At 41.8% G+C, this 19372-nt stretch overlaps 1 protein-coding gene across 1 annotated transcript in view; it reads left to right on the top strand.

Annotated features, from left to right (window-relative positions):
* The window catches only part of EPHA3 (EPH receptor A3), a 306093-nt gene that overhangs the window by 253382 nt on the left and 33339 nt on the right, over positions 1–19372 (top strand). Inside the window, exons 11-12 of the mRNA XM_015406944.1 lie at positions 583–708; positions 14126–14311. Coding sequence (XP_015262430.1) covers positions 583–708; positions 14126–14311 — 312 coding nt within the window. The remainder of the gene's footprint in view (positions 1–582; positions 709–14125; positions 14312–19372) is intronic.

Below are 19372 nucleotides of genomic sequence, written 5' to 3' on the forward strand. Positions count from 1 at the left end.
TATTTTTTTTTCTTCTGTGTAGGACAAATAAAAGCAATTAAGGAGAACAGGTGTGATATAGTGGTTAAAGTGCTGGGTTAGGACTGAGGACACCTGACTTCAAATCCCTACTCAGCCATAAAATTGCCTGGGTTCAATCAGTCTTTCTCAGCTTACCTCCCAGGGTTGTTGCAAGGATAAAACAGGAGCTCCTGAGGAAAAGGCTGGAATAGAAATATAATAAATAACATATAGGCATTTAAGCGGTACTGAACTCTGTTCTGGTGTATCGTCAAATAAATCTAGAAGAAATAAACATGTTTTTTGTTCCATTAAAAAAAGTATCCAGAAACTGAAAGAGAAGACAAGATTATTATTTTTCCTCTATCCTGAATGATCTGGGTAATAAATATTATTTTGCTGATGTTATTATACAGTGAGATTAGGTTATGTTTTGATCCCAGGTAATATTGCACCTTTCACTATAGTGGGGGGTTTGTTTTGTTACAATGCATGCTTGTTAATACATCTATTAACTTTTGAGTATATAGTTCTCTTTTACTGAAGGTTCACTTGTCACTCTTACTTTTATCTTTTAAACAGTAAAACTTCCAGGCCTCAGAACATACGTGGATCCACATACCTATGAAGATCCCAATCAAGCCGTCCATGAGTTCGCAAAGGAGCTAGATGCTACTAGTATTGCCATTGACAAAGTTGTTGGAGCAGGTAAGGATTATTATACTGTGAATAATAATTTCAGGGTAGAGAATGTGTTTGGGCCTTTCGGATGCAAACATTTTACTTAAGAAAACTTTCTGCAGAGATCAAGCAGTTATTGAAAGGTTTCTGTCTGCATGCTGAATGGAGCAAAACCATTTTGACTGACAGATCTGCTTTTCTAGATCATCTTCCTTTTCCCAAGCAAAGCACAGCACAGACGTCAGCAAGATCACTTGTGCTTGTATTGAAATATTATCTGGTGAGTCCTCTTTTAGCACTATGGTTGCATCTACATAGCACTGGATATTGTGCTATTGTTGTGCATGGCGATAATTCAAAACTGGATTGTCTTGTCCGCACAAGACAATCCAGCTGGAAACTAATATTTGTACTGCAACGATAGCAAAATATCCAGTGAAGTGTGGATGCAGCCTATGTGTATTCAGATCTTTTCTACATCAAACTACAGATAAAACAAATAGGTGTTATACTAAGCAGAATAAATATATTGGCTGTTGTTAATGTTCCATTTGACACAACACTGTGTTTCTGGCAGTAAGCACCAGATGTATTATTGCTCACATAGAGAAACCAGATGAGATGCAGATAGGATGGAATAAAAATCAGACTACAACTTTATTAAATTTAAAGAACCAGAAATGAGGAAAAACTTTAGATAAACTAAATAACTATGTGAGCATAAACTACCAGGATTTAGACAGCTGAAGGATATGTTCTCTGTCTAATGGCTCTGTAAGGTAAAGGTAAAGGTTCCCTTGCTCAAAAGCCAGTCGAATCTGACTCTAGGGTTGTGGTGCTCATCTCCGTTTCAAAGCCGAAGAGCCAGCGCTGTCCGAAGACGTTTCCGTGGTCATGTGGCCGGCATGACTAAACACCAAGGTGCACGGAACGCTGTTACCTTCCCACCGAAGTGGTACCTATTTATCTACTTGCAATTTCTTGCTTTCGAACTGCTAGGTTGGCAGGAGCTGGAACTAGAGACAGGAGCTCACCCCGTCTTGTGGCACCCGGGTCTTGAACTGCTGAACTACTGACCTTCCACAGCCTGCAGTTCAGCGTCTTAACCACTTGAGCCACCGCAGCTCCATAATGGCTCTGTAGCATGATACTTTTCCAAGTCCCAATGGAGTTGTAACAGATTCTTATGGCACCTCCAAGTTTAATGCCCCCCCTAAAGAGCCCTACAACTTTGGGTAGTGGAAGTGCCTTTCTCACTTTGATTATCTGTATGTTTTGAATAAAAATTTTAAAAATCATTATGTCTTAGACCTTAGGACCAGGAATACCTTTGATTTAAAAATGACTTGATGGTCCTGATGCATCCCAAAAATGAAGAGGGACTTATTTAATTAACAAATGGTCCTTCTCATGAAGTGTATTATAGATTAATAGTTTTGTAAATTACAAATTTATTTTTTACCGTTGACTCACACAAGTGATTCTCCATACAACAGCTAGACCATGGAACAAACTGTTCAAATGAAGGGGAGCAGGATGACATGAAATCAGACTTCTCCTCTAATGAATAACTGGAGGATCAGGAGTGCATGAGCTGTTCCAGGGCTTCCCAAGTACCTCAGCCCCTGCATTCAAAGTCCTTGGTAGAGAAACCTACTCTAATGAGCAAACTGTAAGAGAGCTCAAACTGTCCAGCCCCTGTTTCAGCCATTTATCATCCAGTCTCTGATCTAGGAGCTTCTTAGAAAGCCCTGCTGATTACTAAGAGCCAGCATGGGTTTCTCAAGAGCAAGTCACGTCAGACTAGTTTTATCTCTCTCTCTTTTTTTTGAGAAAATTACTACCTTGATGGATCAGGGGAATGCTGTAGACATAGTTTATCTTGATTCCAGTAAGGCTTTTGATAAGGTTCCACATAATATTCTTGTTGACAAATTGGAAAAATGTGGTTTGGATCCTATGACTGTTAGGTGGATCTGTAACTGATTGACCGATCACACTCAGAGTGCTTGTGAATGGTTCCTCATCCTCTTGAAGAGGAGTGACAAGTGGAGTGCCTAAGGATCTGTCGTGGGACCTGTTTTGTTCAACATCTTTATCAATGATTTGGATGAAGGGATAGAGGGAATGCTTACTAAATTTGCAGATGATACTAAATTGGGAGGGGTAGCAGATACCGTAGAAGACAGAGTCAGGATATGGGATGATCTTGACAGGCTGGAAAACTGGGCTAAAGCAAATAAATGAATTTCAGTGGGGATAAATGTAAAGTTCTCCATTTAGGTAGGAAAAATCAAATGCATAATTATAGGATAGGGGAGACTTGTCTTGGCAGTAGTATGTGTGAAAAGGATCTAGGGGTCTTAGTAGAGTCAGCAGTGTGATGCGGTAGCTAAAAAGACAAATGCCATTTTGGGCTGTATCAACAGAAGTACAGTGTCCAGATCACGCTAAGTGATGGTATCACTTTATTCTGCTCTGGTTAGACCTCACTTAGGGTATTGTGTTCAGTTTTGGGCACCACAACTTAAGAAGGATATAGACAAGCTGGAACACATCCAGGGGATTGCAACAAAGATGGTGAGGTCTAGAGGTCTGGAGACCAAGTCCTCTGAGGAAAGGTTGAAGGAACTGGGTATGTTTAGCCTGGCGAGGAAACAACTGAGAGGTGATATGATAACCATCTTCAAGTAATTGAAGGGCTGTCATATAGAGGGTAGTACGGACTTGTTTTCTGTTGCCCCAGAAGGTTGGACCAGAACCAATGGGTTGAAATTAAATCAGAAGAGTTTCCAGCTAATTAGGAAAAACTTCCTGACAGTTAGAGTGGTTCCTCAATGGAACAGGCTTCCTTGGGAGGTGGTAGGCTCTCCTTCTTTGGAGGTTTTCAAACAGAGGCTAGATGGCCATCTGACAGCAATGCTAATTCTGTGATCTTAGGCAGATTATGAGAGGGAGGGCAGGATGGGTTGCCTCAGTGCTTAGTTCTTGTGTCCCTTTCTTGCACACCCAGGGAAATGCTGATCACCACTTTGGGGTCAGGGAGCAATTTTTCTCCAGGCCAGTTTGGCTGGAGATCCTGGAGGTTTTTTGTTATCTTCTGGGCATGGAGCAGGTATCACTGGGGCTGTTGGGGGGGAGGTATTTCTGCAGGGGGTTGAACTAGATGACCGTTGAGGTCCTTTCAGCTCTATGAGTCTATGATTCTATGATCTCTATGATTGGCATATATGGTAAGTGTGCAGCTGCATAGGAGGTGCATCCAAGTTGCATCACACAACAATTGCTGCTCCCAGATTCATAACTCCTTACAGAATCAGAACCCAGCTAGCTCCGTACAAAATCAGGCCCCAGAGAATACACATGAGAAGGGCAGGGCTGCCTTTGCCCTATTTAAGGCTCAGCACTGGTTAGGAAACTTGGTGATTTATCTGCTTCAACAGAACAGCATCTGGCAGTCAGTTCTTACCAACTTTCTGATCCAGCTACCTGACTGACATTCCAGCCCAGCCCTGCCATGCCCTGGATTAGCCCCACTGGTGAGCTCCAGTTGCTTTCTGTTACCTACTCATGAGGAAGCTGCAACCTCTAGCAAACATAGGGCAAGAGCAGAACAAAGCCTATCCTGACTCAGCCCTTGGCACAGCCATATTACTATGCTATGTTTCTCATTGCCTTACATAAAACATGCACCTACTTCTCTCTTGCATTTCTCCTTAATGTGCTATTATATGACTGCTACTGGAGTGTTTGCACGCATTACCAGCCTCTGCCGCAACCTCTGGATACTGCCTTGATACTACCCACAGTGCCCTTGCCACTGCTGTGCTATAGGATACTAAGTTCCAGCACATACTGTCAGCCAAGCTCCCTAATCCAGTAATAAGTGCCCAGTTCCAGGAGGTAGAGGAAGCAAATCCTCCTCTGGCTTGTGTCCCTATGGGCTATGAGATGTCTAGCCAGTTTCCACTTCCCTGGAGCCTTGTGTTCTATTTCTCAAGAATTCTAGCAGCAAACATGCCTCCTACCTGGTGGGGATGCTATGCAGACTTTCTTGCTTTCATGCAGCCTTCTGACTTGAAAAATCTCATTGCCACAATAGTGGACCACTGTAAAGATGCATCGACAGACATACATCCTGCAACCCCCACCCCCCTCAAAATCCTGGAATAACCTTTTCTTTGTTAAAATCGTGCATCAAAAACAAATTGCCTAAACAAATACTTGCTACTTAAAGAGAAATGTGTGAGGCGTAATTGGGTCCTAATAAATCCATATTGATTAATATATTATAGCTTATGTCATAGCAAGTAGCAATAGCCAAAAAAAAGCCCAAAAGGTAATTTTTTAAAAAAAAAATGCCCCCCCCCCCAAGAATGCAGTTTTGTCATCATCTTCAGTCTAGGCAGACAACAGCATACCCTCACTGGCTACAGTTCTTTGAAACGAAGAACAGAGAGAATAAGATTGATAACGCATTTAAGACAAGTGGTGAAGCCGCCGGCATAGTCCCCAGAATGTCTTGTTCTGCACTGATGAATTTCTCAGGAACAATGTAAGCTCCTTAGGCTGCCTATTTTCTGTGAGAGATTCTTGTCTGATAGAAAGAGAATCTATTCTAACCATCCTTGTCAGTTTCACCCACCTCTGCTGACTGGTGCAGTTTCTCTGAGTGGCAATAGATGCTTCAACGGCTGTTTATTCTTCTTAACAATCTCTCCTTATATATAAAATGCACTCCTTTAGTGTATGGACGCTTGAACTGTCAGTCAGAAGACGCTGGCTGGGTTGACTGGCTGCTTTGTGCAGTCCCGCCCAGCGTTTCAAGGTCTTTTGCATATGGAAGCTGATTGGACTTCACTGCATTCCACACCTCAAACTCACCCCCCTCCCCGCAAGGCAGTTGGAATGTCAGTTGCATATGGAACCTTCAAGGTCTTTTGCATATGGAAGCTGATTGGACTTCACTGCATTCCACACCTCAAACTCACCCCCCTCCCCGCAAGGCAGTTGGAATGTCAGTTGCATATGGAACCTTCAAGGTCTTTTGCATATGGAAGCTGATTGGACTTCACTGCATTCCACACCTCAAACTCACCCCCCTCCCCGCAAGGCAGTTGGAATGTCAGTTGCATATGGAACCTTCAAGGTCTTTTGCATATGGAAGCTGATTGGACTTCACTGCATTCCACACCTCAAACTCACCCCCCTCCCCGCAAGGCAGTTGGAATGTCAGTTGCATATGGAACCTTCAAGGTCTTTTGCATATGGAAGCTGATTGGACTTCACTGCATTCCACACCTCAAACTCACCCCCCTCCCCGCAAGGCAGTTGGAATGTCAGTTGCATATGGAACCTTCAAGGTCTTTTGCATATGGAAGCTGATTGGACTTCACTGCATTCCACACCTCAAACTCACCCCCCTCCCCGCAAGGCAGTTGGAATGTCAGTTGCATATGGAACCTTCAAGGTCTTTTGCATATGGAAGCTGATTGGACTTCACTGCATTCCACACCTCAAACTCACCCCCCTCCCCGCAAGGCAGTTGGAATGTCAGTTGCATATGGAACCTTCAAGGTCTTTTGCATATGGAAGCTGATTGGACTTCACTGCATTCCACACCTCAAACTCACCCCCCTCCCCGCAAGGCAGTTGGAATGTCAGTTGCATATGGAACCTTCAAGGTCTTTTGCATATGGAAGCTGATTGGACTTCACTGCATTCCACACCTCAAACTCACCCCCCTCCCCGCAAGGCAGTTGGAATGTCAGTTGCATATGGAACCTTCAAGGTCTTTTGCATATGGAAGCTGATTGGACTTCACTGCATTCCACACCTCAAACTCACCCCCCTCCCCGCAAGGCAGTTGGAATGTCAGTTGCATATGGAACCTTCAAGGTCTTTTGCATATGGAAGCTGATTGGACTTCACTGCATTCCACACCTCAAACTCACCCCCCTCCCCGCAAGGCAGTTGGAATGTCAGTTGCATATGGAACCTTCAAGGTCTTTTGCATATGGAAGCTGATTGGACTTCACTGCATTCCACACCTCAAACTCACCCCCCTCCCCGCAAGGCAGTTGGAATGTCAGTTGCATATGGAACCTTCAAGGTCTTTTGCATATGGAAGCTGATTGGACTTCACTGCATTCCACACCTCAAACTCACCCCCCTCCCCGCAAGGCAGTTGGAATGTCAGTTGCATATGGAACCTTCAAGGTCTTTTGCATATGGAAGCTGATTGGACTTCACTGCATTCCACACCTCAAACTCACCCCCCTCCCCGCAAGGCAGTTGGAATGTCAGTTGCATATGGAACCTTCAAGGTCTTTTGCATATGGAAGCTGATTGGACTTCACTGCATTCCACACCTCAAACTCACCCCCCTCCCCGCAAGGCAGTTGGAATGTCAGTTGCATATGGAACCTTCAAGGTCTTTTGCATATGGAAGCTGATTGGACTTCACTGCATTCCACACCTCAAACTCACCCCCCTCCCCGCAAGGCAGTTGGAATGTCAGTTGCATATGGAACCTTCAAGGTCTTTTCCACAGCAAAATGACACTGTTTGCCCAAAGCCAGAGCACTCCCCCAGAGCCTCTTTCTAGATCCCATTGTATTTATTTCCACAACGGGCTTTACTGCTAGTTTATTATAAAACAGATGTTAAGACAGTCATTTTAAAGCTTTAAGATTTCTTAAAAGCATTTAGTTTTTAATTAAAATGATACTTTTCATAATCGGTGACATAGATCAGTTGACAAAAAGTGTTGTACAGTCTAAGTAAAATTGGGATGGGCATTCCTTGCAATCTGTGTTTACGCTGCTTAGATTTACAACAGGGATTCCATTCCCTTCCCCCACACACACACTGCATGCCATTTACTAGGAGCAAAGACACATAAAATGCTTTCAAATGCATTTGACATTTGGGCTGTCTTTTCAGAACAGCCTCAAGGTAAGGAACAATGAAAATAACAATTTTCCTCAACATTTTAAATCGACACCAGAAGGTGGAGTTTCTGTATACCCAGAGAACTGTGAGCAGAGCTGTACTCATAAATGGATCTTTGCCATATCCCTTTGGGCCTCCTGGAGAACTGTTCTTGAATTGTAGCCATCTTTGGAATTGCCATGAGATGTAGAAAAGCTCAAGTAGGAACCAAATGGGGGGGTGAGGTGTTAAAAGATACATACCCTATCTTTCCATACAATTGAAGTTGAAATCCCATCTAGCACCAGAACAATGGCCCTGGCTAAGTCAGGAATAAGACAGTATGCAACATATTAGGAGCTACAGCCTACATTCATACAGTATCTATAGGAATAGGGTTGCCAACCTCCAGGTGGTGGCTGGGGATCTCCCGCTATTATAACTGATCTCCAGGCAACAGAGATAAGTTCACCTGGAGAAAATGGTCGCTTTAGAAGGTGGACTCTATGACATTATATAGATTTGAAGTCCCTCCCCTCCCCAAGCCCCACCTTCCTCAGGCTCCACCCCCAAAATCCCCAGGCATTTCCCAACACGGAGCTGGCAACTCTATATAGGAAGCCTGCAGAACTTGTACCCTGTCAATCAAAATGCACCCCAGCTGCTGCTACTTTTGATATTCTGCCAGGTGCCTGTGATCTTCTCTGTTTTGCAGTCCCAGAAACACAAGGAAAACAGGGTATGTACTGGGATCCTGCTGGGAGTCTGTGTACGATGTCCTGGGACACATGTTGTATAGGCATATAGCATATGTGAATCTAATATTTGTAATCTGTAAGTGCTCTTCCCCCACTGTTAACTTTTTATTTCCCTATAAATTTCAAACATGGCTTTTCAATAGCCATCTGCCTTTTTAAGGTGCTGTAAAGCTAATGAAAACAAATTTCTTAAAAGACTGAAATCGATCATCAATCTGTGCAGAACAGTCCTTGATGGGAAAGAGAATAGATAGCCCTCCTTCCATTCGAATATTGGAACCTGTGAAGTTTGAATCATGGGTGTTCTTCATGAAAGCAAGATCAAGATCGTGGCCCCAGTCACACGGGCCAGATAACGTGGGGGTGAGGCGTGGCTGTTTGCCCTGGGCAAAATAAAGCACGTTAGCTCAATCACACGGTCTCCCGAGTCTTCGTGCTGTGGCAGGATGCTCGCGATCACACGGCAATGCTGGAGTTGGCAAAGAAGCTGCGCGGCAAGCGTTCCGTGTTTGTGCGCATGCGCAGTTCTGCGGAGCAGCACTGCTTCCAGTTTAGTGTTCGTGCGCATGTGCTTAGGGAAACCATCTGGTTTGTGACGGGACTCAGACGGGCACCGGAAGCCATGGGATACTAGCGCTCCCGCGATCAGACGCCCGCCCCTGCCCCGTGTTTTCCGGATACTACTGCACTTTCCTAGGTAGTTTCTTACTGCGCATCTTTGGCGGGATGCCACGGGTTGCCTACGGGTGTTCTACACTTCCCAGATGTTGTGGTGTGATCGCACACCGATAATCCGCCTGCCATTCGTGCCTTTACCGTGGCAAATCCTCCGTGTGAACAGGGCCCGTATTTGAGTAAATGTAATCAGCAAACCCAAATTAGGAGCATATACTATCTTCTAAAGACTACTCAGATGGCTGGGGAAATATAATGATGGTTCTGAGGGAAAATCAAGTTCTCCCACAGATATTTGTAAATATATTCTGTGAATTAAATGCATGTTACATTCAGTCAGGGCTGGCATATATGAAAAGACATACAACCAACTCTTTAATATTCTTGTAACATTCAAAATAATTTCTCATGGTACTTTTGTCTGTAAGTGCAAATACATAGGTACTAAAGCCAGTGTGGTGTAACGGTTAAGACTGTCAGACTCTAATCTGGAGAACCAGGTTTGGTTCACTCCTCCAGGTGAAGCCCACTGGGTGATCTTGGGCCAGTCACAGTTCTCACAGAACTCTCTCAGCCCCACCAACCTCACAAGGTCCCTGTGGTGGGGAGAGAAAGAGAATGTGATTTTAAGCCACTTTGAGGCTCCTTAAGGTAGAGGAAATTGGGGTATAAAAACTTACTTTTCTTCTACTCCTCTTAAGCTAAATCCAAATGTATATGCACCTATTCCTTGAAAGCACATGAAAACAGAAGCAAGGAAACAGCAGTATTTCCCCATGTATTACAAAGAGGAAATGCTGATTTCTGTTAACATAACCTATCTCCCTGACAAAGTCACTTGGTCAGCATGTATTTGATCTCTTGTGTAAGTATGACTGTACAATAAAGTGAAATACATGTCAGGTCCTGTTTCTGTAGTTGTAAAATGTGATTCTGTTCTTATATCCATGTAAATAAATGTACTGTACTAATCACCCTTCTTACATGAATGAAAATATACTATACTTTGCTGAACACAGGTTGCTCGCCTTGAATTTCTACACCACACCCTAGAAGGGATGGATAACCTAGTTTTCATTAATGAGAGCTCCAACACAGAATGTCTCACAAAGCTCACACAAGCCATTTGTCTTATCTGAACAGGAAACAGAATGTCAGGAAGGGCCCTGTGCACTACAGAGTTGTGATTTAAAGCATATTTTAAAGGGAAAACCATTATATCTCAAGCTCATCTGTGTGCAAATTCTGAACACAATCAACTGATTGAGGCAGCAAGTGCCTAAATTAACAGAAATGTCCACTCTCGCCTGAATACATTTAAATCATGTAAAGTTGTTCCTGTAATATGTACCTACAACCTTCTATTTCCGGGCAGTCTAAACGAAAAACAAAGTTCTGTCATGTGTGCATGTGATTTGCAATGAAATTAAAGTGTTATTTTTTTTCAAGGAGAGATTTTGTGATCTTTATTTGTAAAGATCAGAAATCAATTGTGTGCCTAGCTGGGATCATGTACTCTATCATGAACTCTTATTTTTTAAAAAATATTGTGACTACTATTACTCTGTAGTTCTGCATAGTGGTGTGTTGTAGCAGTAGTCGTCCATGCCTTCCTGAGTAGTCAAAAAATTACAAACATTTCTTTTTTTCTTGTACATCTTCACAAATAATTTATGATACCCATTTCACAGACAAGAGGCTTGGTACTGAGATAGCAGCTTCTCCAGCTTAATTAACAGGTAAAAGCATGGCTGAACTGTGACATAAGAACATAAGAGAAGCCAATGTTGGATCAGGCCTGTGGCCCATCCAGTCCAACACACAGTTGCCAAAAATACCAGGTGCCATCAGAAGGTCCACCAGTGGGTCCAGGACACTAGAAGCCCTCCCACTGTTACCCCCCCCCCAGGCACCAAGATTCCCAGTACTTAACCCATTAAACTTCACTTATTTTTCCTTTGACTCTCTTTATTTCATGCATTATGGGATTCCTCATATATGGCCGTTCTAAAGGCCTTGTGAAAACTGGAAATGGGTTTTTCAAAAAAATCATGATTTTTATTCATATATTTAATTGCTTCATTTATACTCTGCCCTTCTCCCTGTGCAACCAAAACAGCTTACATAATTTCCCTCACCTCCATTTTTTCCTCACAACCCTGTGAGGTAGGTAAGCCTGAGTGGCTATTTGAACCCTGATGTTCCCAATGCAAAACTCTAACCACTATACCATATTATTTCTCTGTATGGTAAAGTAATGACTATTTATTTAGAAGAAAAATAGCTGATTGTTACTCCCATACTTTCCGTACTACAGCTTGGAGGTTACTGGCAATGGTAGTACAGAACAGTCTGACAAATTTCTTATGGTCTTTTAGCTTAACGAAAGCTAGAGTTCTTGCCTTGCTAGAGAAACTGTCTTTTAGCTATTATATTGCTATCTCTATTTGTTTCTGTTTCATGACCAAAACTGGAATTATACACCTTTATCTAGGGATAAACTTGTTGAGGTTTAAATAGCTTTTTGAGGTTTAAATGGCTGAGAGAAGCCCTTGGGGTAGTGCAGTGGCTTGGAAATGAGCTGGCAGAGAGGAAGTGATGATGGGATGAAGCAAAAGATGCAGAGTGGCCTTTCTCCCATTGTACTTTTGCCTGAATTAGGCAAGCAAGTTCAAGTTACACAGTTGTTTTAGCAGCTGTTTCATTCCATATGTTTTCTTTGGGTTCATTTTAAGCATTACTTACCCAAAATGCTTGAGAAGCTATGAATTAAACATTGACATGCTGAATAATATATACATATGTACTAAAATCTACATACTAAATAACATACATACAGTACTAAATATCTACATACTATGAAGATAGATTAAGGTGGGTAGCCGTGTTGGTCTGAAGCAATAGAAGACGCAAACTTTGTTCTATCTACATACCAGTAGATATGAGCCTCAGTGACTTCCGTAGGCTTTGTGCATGTGGAGTGCGTCTGAAAATCAATGTAATCAAGCTAATAAGTTTCATGGTGTAGCAATGAAAAATTTAGATTGATTTTAGGGTTTTTTTTAATTAATCAGCGTAATTTATTTCTGTATAATGAACTGCTCAGTGGTATAGAGGGAGAAGGGAAGTTACTCTTTTCCTGAATATCAGACGTCAAAACCCACGCAAACAATTTTTACAGCAAAGAATTCATAGTCTTAGCAATCAAGTCTGATCAAACCCAAAGGGAGATCGCTTCTGGCTGTCATACTACTGTAGGTGTAGGAGGCTAACAGCTTATAGCTGTTCAAACCATTAAGATTTATACAAAGACAAGTTAAGGTGTTAGAAGATCTGTTGCAAAATGTTGTTTTTTCCTTTGTCTATCTAGTGTCATGATTTGGGTGGTTTGGGTTGTTCTTTTTTTAAACTCAGGGTTTCCTAACTATCAATCTAATGCTACTATTTGAAAAAGAGCAATGTTTGCTCTCAGTAAAGCATACTGGCAGATGAGGCTTACAGAGGTCAGGGTTTTATTCATTAAGATTCTTGCTACGGACTGTGTAGTTTTTTAAAGATGTGCTAGCACCTCAACATTGTCAGAAAAATGCAAAAAAATAGTTTTCAGGCAGAATAACCTTTTTGACTTAGAACAAATTAAAAAGAAAATACAACACATTGCAGTTCAAAATATACACGAGAATATTTTCTCCTTTTATGCTCTTCTGTACAATTTTAATGACACCTTGCACTTATTCAGAAGCTGCCGCTGGCTTTTGGAGAAGCTGGCTTTTTAAAGATGTTGTAGAATATTCTGAGCATGTTTGTGAATATAAAAATGGTCATACTGTCATATGGCACATGTTCTCCTTGACCTGTTCCCCTAAATTAGCCATGTATGGTCATTTATAATACATTATACAAGGGAAATCCCAACAATTCCTGTCTCTGGGGACAATCCAAGACCTTAGGAATGTGAAAAGTAACTGATCTTTCACTCAAGGTAGATATAATTCATGAAAGGAAGGAACACTGATGACTCAATTATAGGGAATCATAGACTCATAGAGTTGGAAGGGACCTCCAGGTCCCTGTGCATGTGCTGGCCACTGTTGTTTGGATGATGCAAGGATTAATATTTGTTGAGCTGTCTAGCAAGATTTGGGAAATATTTAGCACATGACTATTGCTTCCTAAGCTAAATGAAGTAATAGACTTTTTTCAGATGTTATTTCCATACATACTAGAAGTCTCCTGACTCTGCATAGATCTTTCCAATACTCATAGTCTTCATGTTCTCTGAACAGGGGCAACTTTGGGGTCAGGAAGCAATTTTTCTCCCTGCCAGTTTGGCCAGGGATCCTGGAGGGTTTTTTCTGCCATCTTCTGGGCATGGAGTAAGGGTCACTGAGGGGAGAGGGTATTTGCAAATTTCCTGCATTGTGCAGGGGGTTGGACTAGATGAGGTCCCTTCCAATTCTATGATTCTGTTATTCTATATATATTTTGCAGACATGTTGAGCTTCTGTGTGCTCAAACTGGATTTTCACTGTTTTGTTTCATGTGTGCCAAACTTATATGTGTTTGCAAAATACATATGTTAGCCCTGTTCAGACAACATGTGACTGTGTATATCATGGACAGCACATGTGTAGTGTGTCACATGTAGAATCCTGGTACATGTGGATATAACATCTGGAAAATACTAATTTGACAGTGTTGCCAGTGAAGTAGTCAGTTCCTTGGGGTTCCTCATGGTTACTATGAGAATGATGATAATTTGTTTAAAAAAACTGTTGCTGTGTAATACTACTGTACTGCAGTGAATTTTCAGTAATTGTCATTGTTACTGTTTTGAAAAAGAGGAACTGACTGAAATGAAACCCTCAGTCTTAGACTTGGATCCTGTCTTCCATGGCAGTGACTATCCAAAATATACAGAACTTATTCATAGAATCCAAAGCCATGTTTTCAGTAGGCCTGCTATGTTGGGATAGTAATACCTGGTACAAGTAAAGGGCATGTGTGCAATTCTATCATCATTTAATATTAAACCTGTCTCCTAACCTCTTCCCCATATGATGTCCTTTTATTGGCAGGTGAGTTTGGAGAAGTATGCAGCGGCCGCTTAAAACTACCTTCAAAAAAGGAAATTTCAGTGGCAATCAAAACTCTGAAGGTTGGCTACACAGAGAAGCAGAGAAGAGACTTCCTAGGAGAGGCAAGCATCATGGGACAGTTTGACCATCCCAACATCATTCGGTTAGAGGGAGTTGTCACCAAAAGTAAGAACCATTACCCACTGAGAAATCCTTATTTAGAATAGATTGTTCACATGGGATTTCAAGAGGCAGCAGAAGTCTGTGGTGAAAGCTGAATAGATGAGTTTCCTTATTTACAGAGAACAATATCCATATTTTTGAAGATGCACATTGGGTAAAGTCTTGCAGAAACGCTTCAGTTTTTCTGCTGTCAGATTTCTAGTGTACAGTATGAAGACAGTGTAGATCATTTGCTTGGTTCTCTCTTAAAGCCCTACCCCTGCTTCTAGACATATATAACAGGCACAAAAAGTCATTTTTAACCTTAGAATATGGATACACACAAAGTTCTAGCTTTGAACCATGTTGCAGATAATCACATATATAAGCAGTGAACATTGTGTCCATGGACAATATTTTTTCATTAAAAGACTGGAGGGTGGTTCAACTAATTTGCAACTAGAACTAATTGGAAAACCCAAGGGCTGTAGACAGTATTTAAATGATCTATGAAAAATTGCTCTTGAACCTCTAATTTCTAAGCAAGCCTCAATGTCCTTAGCAGTCAGCTGTATATCCCCTAGGCTGTCCAGCTTCTCCATGATTCAGAACAGTTAGGGAACGGCAGGTGGACAGTAAACAGGGTCCCCAGCACTGTGCTGCAACTCACAGCAACTCCTTGTGATCATGCTAGTTTTAGTCATAGCAGGCTTATAGTTAATAGTGGGTCCTGAATACCAAAACATTGTTAGATAATTAATATGGAAGCAGTATTTAAGTGTAATAGAATGTTCCACCATCTTCATTTTTTAACTTATCCACACAGTGGAAACTAATATTCCTGTCACTTCTAGACATACAAATATCTTACAGATTTAGGCTGTACTCCTAAGAACACCTTCCAGGAGTAATCCCTATTGAATAAATTAGACCTATTTAGGATTGCTCCCTTCATAGTCTTTCAGAGTGCTGTGCACTCATACACACACACTCCCGGTGGTGGTAATGATTGTAACTGTAAAGCCTTCAAGATTAGAGAATAGTTCGTTGGATGTTGGAATTGATTGCTCATAAACAGCTGTCGGCATTCTTGCTGCACTTACAAAAAACCATACTGCACATTACCTCATGGTGTCAGCATCTGGCAAATATTAGAGAAGCCACAATTGGGCAGGAAAAATCATGTGGCAATAACAATCCCAGGTTGTTAGTCTGATTTCATATTTATTTTATGTTCACAAGAGACAACTACATTTGAATACAGGAGTATGGCAATTGTAAGCTCTTTTTTCTGGTAGGTGCCTTTTTAAAAACTGAAATGCATCACGTCTGATGAGTGTTGTTAATCTTGGCAGATCCCATCTTTAAACTGAGTGTACAGTCTTAGAGGAACTAGGATCATATTTTATTTTTGATTTGTTATAGATCTGAAAATTGAATTAGGCCAACATTTTATAATTACTGAACTTTTAAATTTTGGTTGAAAATACACTTCAGATCGTCACGAAATTCTTTAATCTCACATTTCAAAAACAATGCTTATAGCGCATCCTGGCTGGCATATATTGAGAAGAAGATGTCAAATTGGCTTTTCCTTAGAGTATTTCTACTCACTGGATGAAGTCTCTATTTTCCAGATTATTAAACGGAGACTGCTTGACCTGGAACTCCTACACAATTTAGCATATTTTCTCAGGCTCAATTGAATCTCCCAATTCAATATTGCCAGATGGCCCACTACCTTCACAACTTAGTCCAGCCTTCGCAACGTAGAGCCTTTACACTAGCCCGACTAAATGTGTTCCCTTCAAAAGAGCTTTCAGGTCGGTTTAAGAAAATTCCCTTTCATGAAAGGTTATGTTCTTGTCCTTTAAAATCTGTGGACTCAATATATCATATTATTTTTTACTGTCAATTTCAATCAGTCTTACACAAAGAATTGTTGTAATCTTTATTTCCTCCTAATTATAGTTCTAATAACGAAAACGTTATTCAAAATCTACTAAAGGAGTCTAATCCTAATATTACAGCAATTAGTGGTCAAGTTTCTTGCCGAAGTAGTCAAAGATAGATCTTATTCTAGTAAAGGATGGGTTCATATTGCTTATTATGTCTTATATATCCATGTCGTGTACATTGTACAAATCCTAAATCTTAAATATAAATACACATTGATGGGGTCTGAACTGGCAGAGACTGATCAAGAGAGAGATCTTGGAGTTGTAGTAGGTAACTCACTGAAAATGTTGAGACAGTGTGTGACTGCAATAAAGAAGGCCAATGCTATGCTGGGGATTATTAGGAAGGGTATTGAAAACAGATCAGCCAATATCATAATGCCCCTATATAAATCAATGGTGCAACCTCATTTGGAACACTGTGTACAGTTCTGGTCACCACACATCAAAAAGGATATTATAGCTTTGGAAAAAGTCCAGAAAAGGGCAACTAGAATGAAAAAAGGGTTGGAAAGGTTAAAGCGCTTAGGGCTCTTTAGCTTAGAGAAACGACGACTGAGGGGAGACATGATTGAGGTTTATAAGATTATGCATGGGATAGAGCAGGTAGAGAAAGAGGTACTTTTCTCCCTTTCTCACAATACAAGAACTCGTGGGCACTCCATGAAACTGCAGAGCGGTCGGGTTAGAACGGATAAAAGGAAGTACTTCTTCACCCAAAGAGTGATTAACACATGGAATTCACTGCCACAGGAAGTGGTGGCAGCTACAAGCATGGACGGCTTCAAAAGGGAATTAGATAAGCATATGGAGCAGAGGTCCATCAGTGGCTATTAGCCACAAGGTATAGCTAGGGGCTCTGGGGCAAGTGATGATGGGCCTTTGGCCTTATCCAACATTGATGTCTCTTATGTTCTTATCTATGTATCTTACTGCTATGCCATTAAAGGTATTTGACTTTTACTTTTGATCTTAAAATCAATATATCTCACGGTTTCAAAGCTCTCTTGCTTTCCGGGTCATTTATACTACTGCATGGAAAGTTTCCTAAGCACCAGTTTCTTTTTGCCCTTTATTTCTTTAACAGTGTACCTTCCACCACCCATCATTTCCTCAGATCTCTGTGTTTCAGGTCACCACTATCCAGCTTCTTCTTATTATTTATATGGCCCCCCATAGGGGATTTTTTATTTGCATTTACTAAAAACTACAACAATAATAGGGAGGGAATCTACACACTATAGGAGAAAGAAAAGAAAACCCACTAAAAACCCAAGGGTTGGAGGTCACATACAGCTTGTAAAAAATTTACTTAACAATAATAAATACCTTTCTTTAACATTGAGAATGATCAATCATCATCATAGCTTGTAAAAACATCCCAACAAATCTGACTATATGAAGAGTAGTCCAGGAGAATCACCATTTAACTTAGACACAAATTACAGAGAACAATGGCATCTCATTTAACCATTATTTTTCCCTCCACCATTAAAAGCAAATTAACAATGTCTACCTCAGTAGATATTACACAATCTCATTTTCTCTTCCATTGCTGTTTTCCTTTTTTTTCTTCCCTGTGGCTTCATCTTGCTGTATAAGGAACTGGCCATCTCAAAACAAAGTCCCTTCTCCTTTTTCCAGGACTGTTCCGCTTAAATTCTTGCCTTCAATCATAGGGGCCGTTCCAATTTGCTTTTCACTGCCCGGCTTGAAGAGAGTCTCGTCACCTTATTGCCCAGCAGATTTAATCAGGATATTGCCCGCCCACCCCTTGAATGAAACACAACACAACTTATGGGTTAAACTGGGAGTTTTATTAATTAATTTATTTATTAATTTATTTATACATCTGCACCAACACATTAAAGCATAGGTTGCATTAGGCTTGCCACGCAAACCTCCTAGCAGGGCAAATCCACCCCGGCTCAGAGCCAGGTCTGGCATCCTTCCAGACCTTACTTGTCACGGCCCACATGCCAGTGCATAGAGGGGAAGGAAAAGCACATTCCAGCCCACGGCTGTGAAGCCTTAAGGCTTGTCATATGCTCCTTCCACCCCAGAGAGGCTCCCAACTGAGTCCCCCTGACTGCCAAGCCTATAGGAACCCAGTATGAGGATACCCCATTGCTTATAGCTCAGGCCCTTCAAATTGCAAATGCCCATTTGACTCTCCTCTTCGATCCTGAAAACCCCTATGATCATTGGTTAGACACTTCTCCAATATTCACACAGTCCTTTTAAAAGCAACAGCTGACATGTAGCACAGTTTTTGCATAGTACCTCGTTTATACCAACAGGGGACAAAGGGTTAAGACACAGTTTGCAAGAGTCACATGGTTAACCAGCAGCTCTTCCACTTTCTGAAGAAAGCTTGGATATCGTTTGTTGCTCTTACTACGTTGTCCGTCACCATTTTTAAGGATGTTTACTTTTACAAAGTTTGCCAAAATCCTGAAAACTTGCTTCAACGCTTAACTGCCTCCTGGAATCTCTCTGTACAGCCCATTGCCACTTTTAAACATGCCCCCCCTTTCTTCGAGCTCCGTAACACTTATAAACAGTTCTTAACAGAGAAGAGTCCCCTCTCCCCCCTCGCTTTTCCCCGGGGGGGCTTTCGCTTTGTTGTTTTGTTTCAACTTTACTCACTCTTCATATGTAGATCAAGTAGATCTCGCCGACAGATATGCTTATTTGCTGCTCGACCTCCACTCGCTTGATTTGGGGTGTGCGTAGCTTAGTCCTTGCTGGAACACAGCAGAGAGACCTTCGGCGCAAAGGGACGCCTCAATTTCCTGACAGCATGCTGGGAAAGAGGCGACCCTCCATGCTCTACGACTGGAGACCCTTCACAAGGATCCCCGGGGGGCGCGGACATTTGCACCCCCTCTAACTGCTGGTTTATGAGCTGCCTCTCTGGGAGATCCCAGGAGACACAGTCGCCATCAGCTCGCCGAGACCCCATCCCTATCCAGCTTCTATCAGCCTCCTCGCCTACACAGCGCTCTTTTCCTTGCACTCAGCCTTCGTTTCTTATTATACATAGCAACTGTCCTATAGCCCATGCCTTGCCACAACTAAGGTCCTTTCCAGGGGTCATTTCGGGGGGGACGCGGGGGGGCTCCGC

Source organism: Gekko japonicus, unplaced genomic scaffold (genome assembly GCF_001447785.1).
Source record: "Gekko japonicus isolate JY-2015 unplaced genomic scaffold, Gekko_japonicus_V1.1 scaffold1450, whole genome shotgun sequence".
NCBI lineage: Eukaryota > Metazoa > Chordata > Lepidosauria > Squamata > Gekkonidae > Gekko > Gekko japonicus.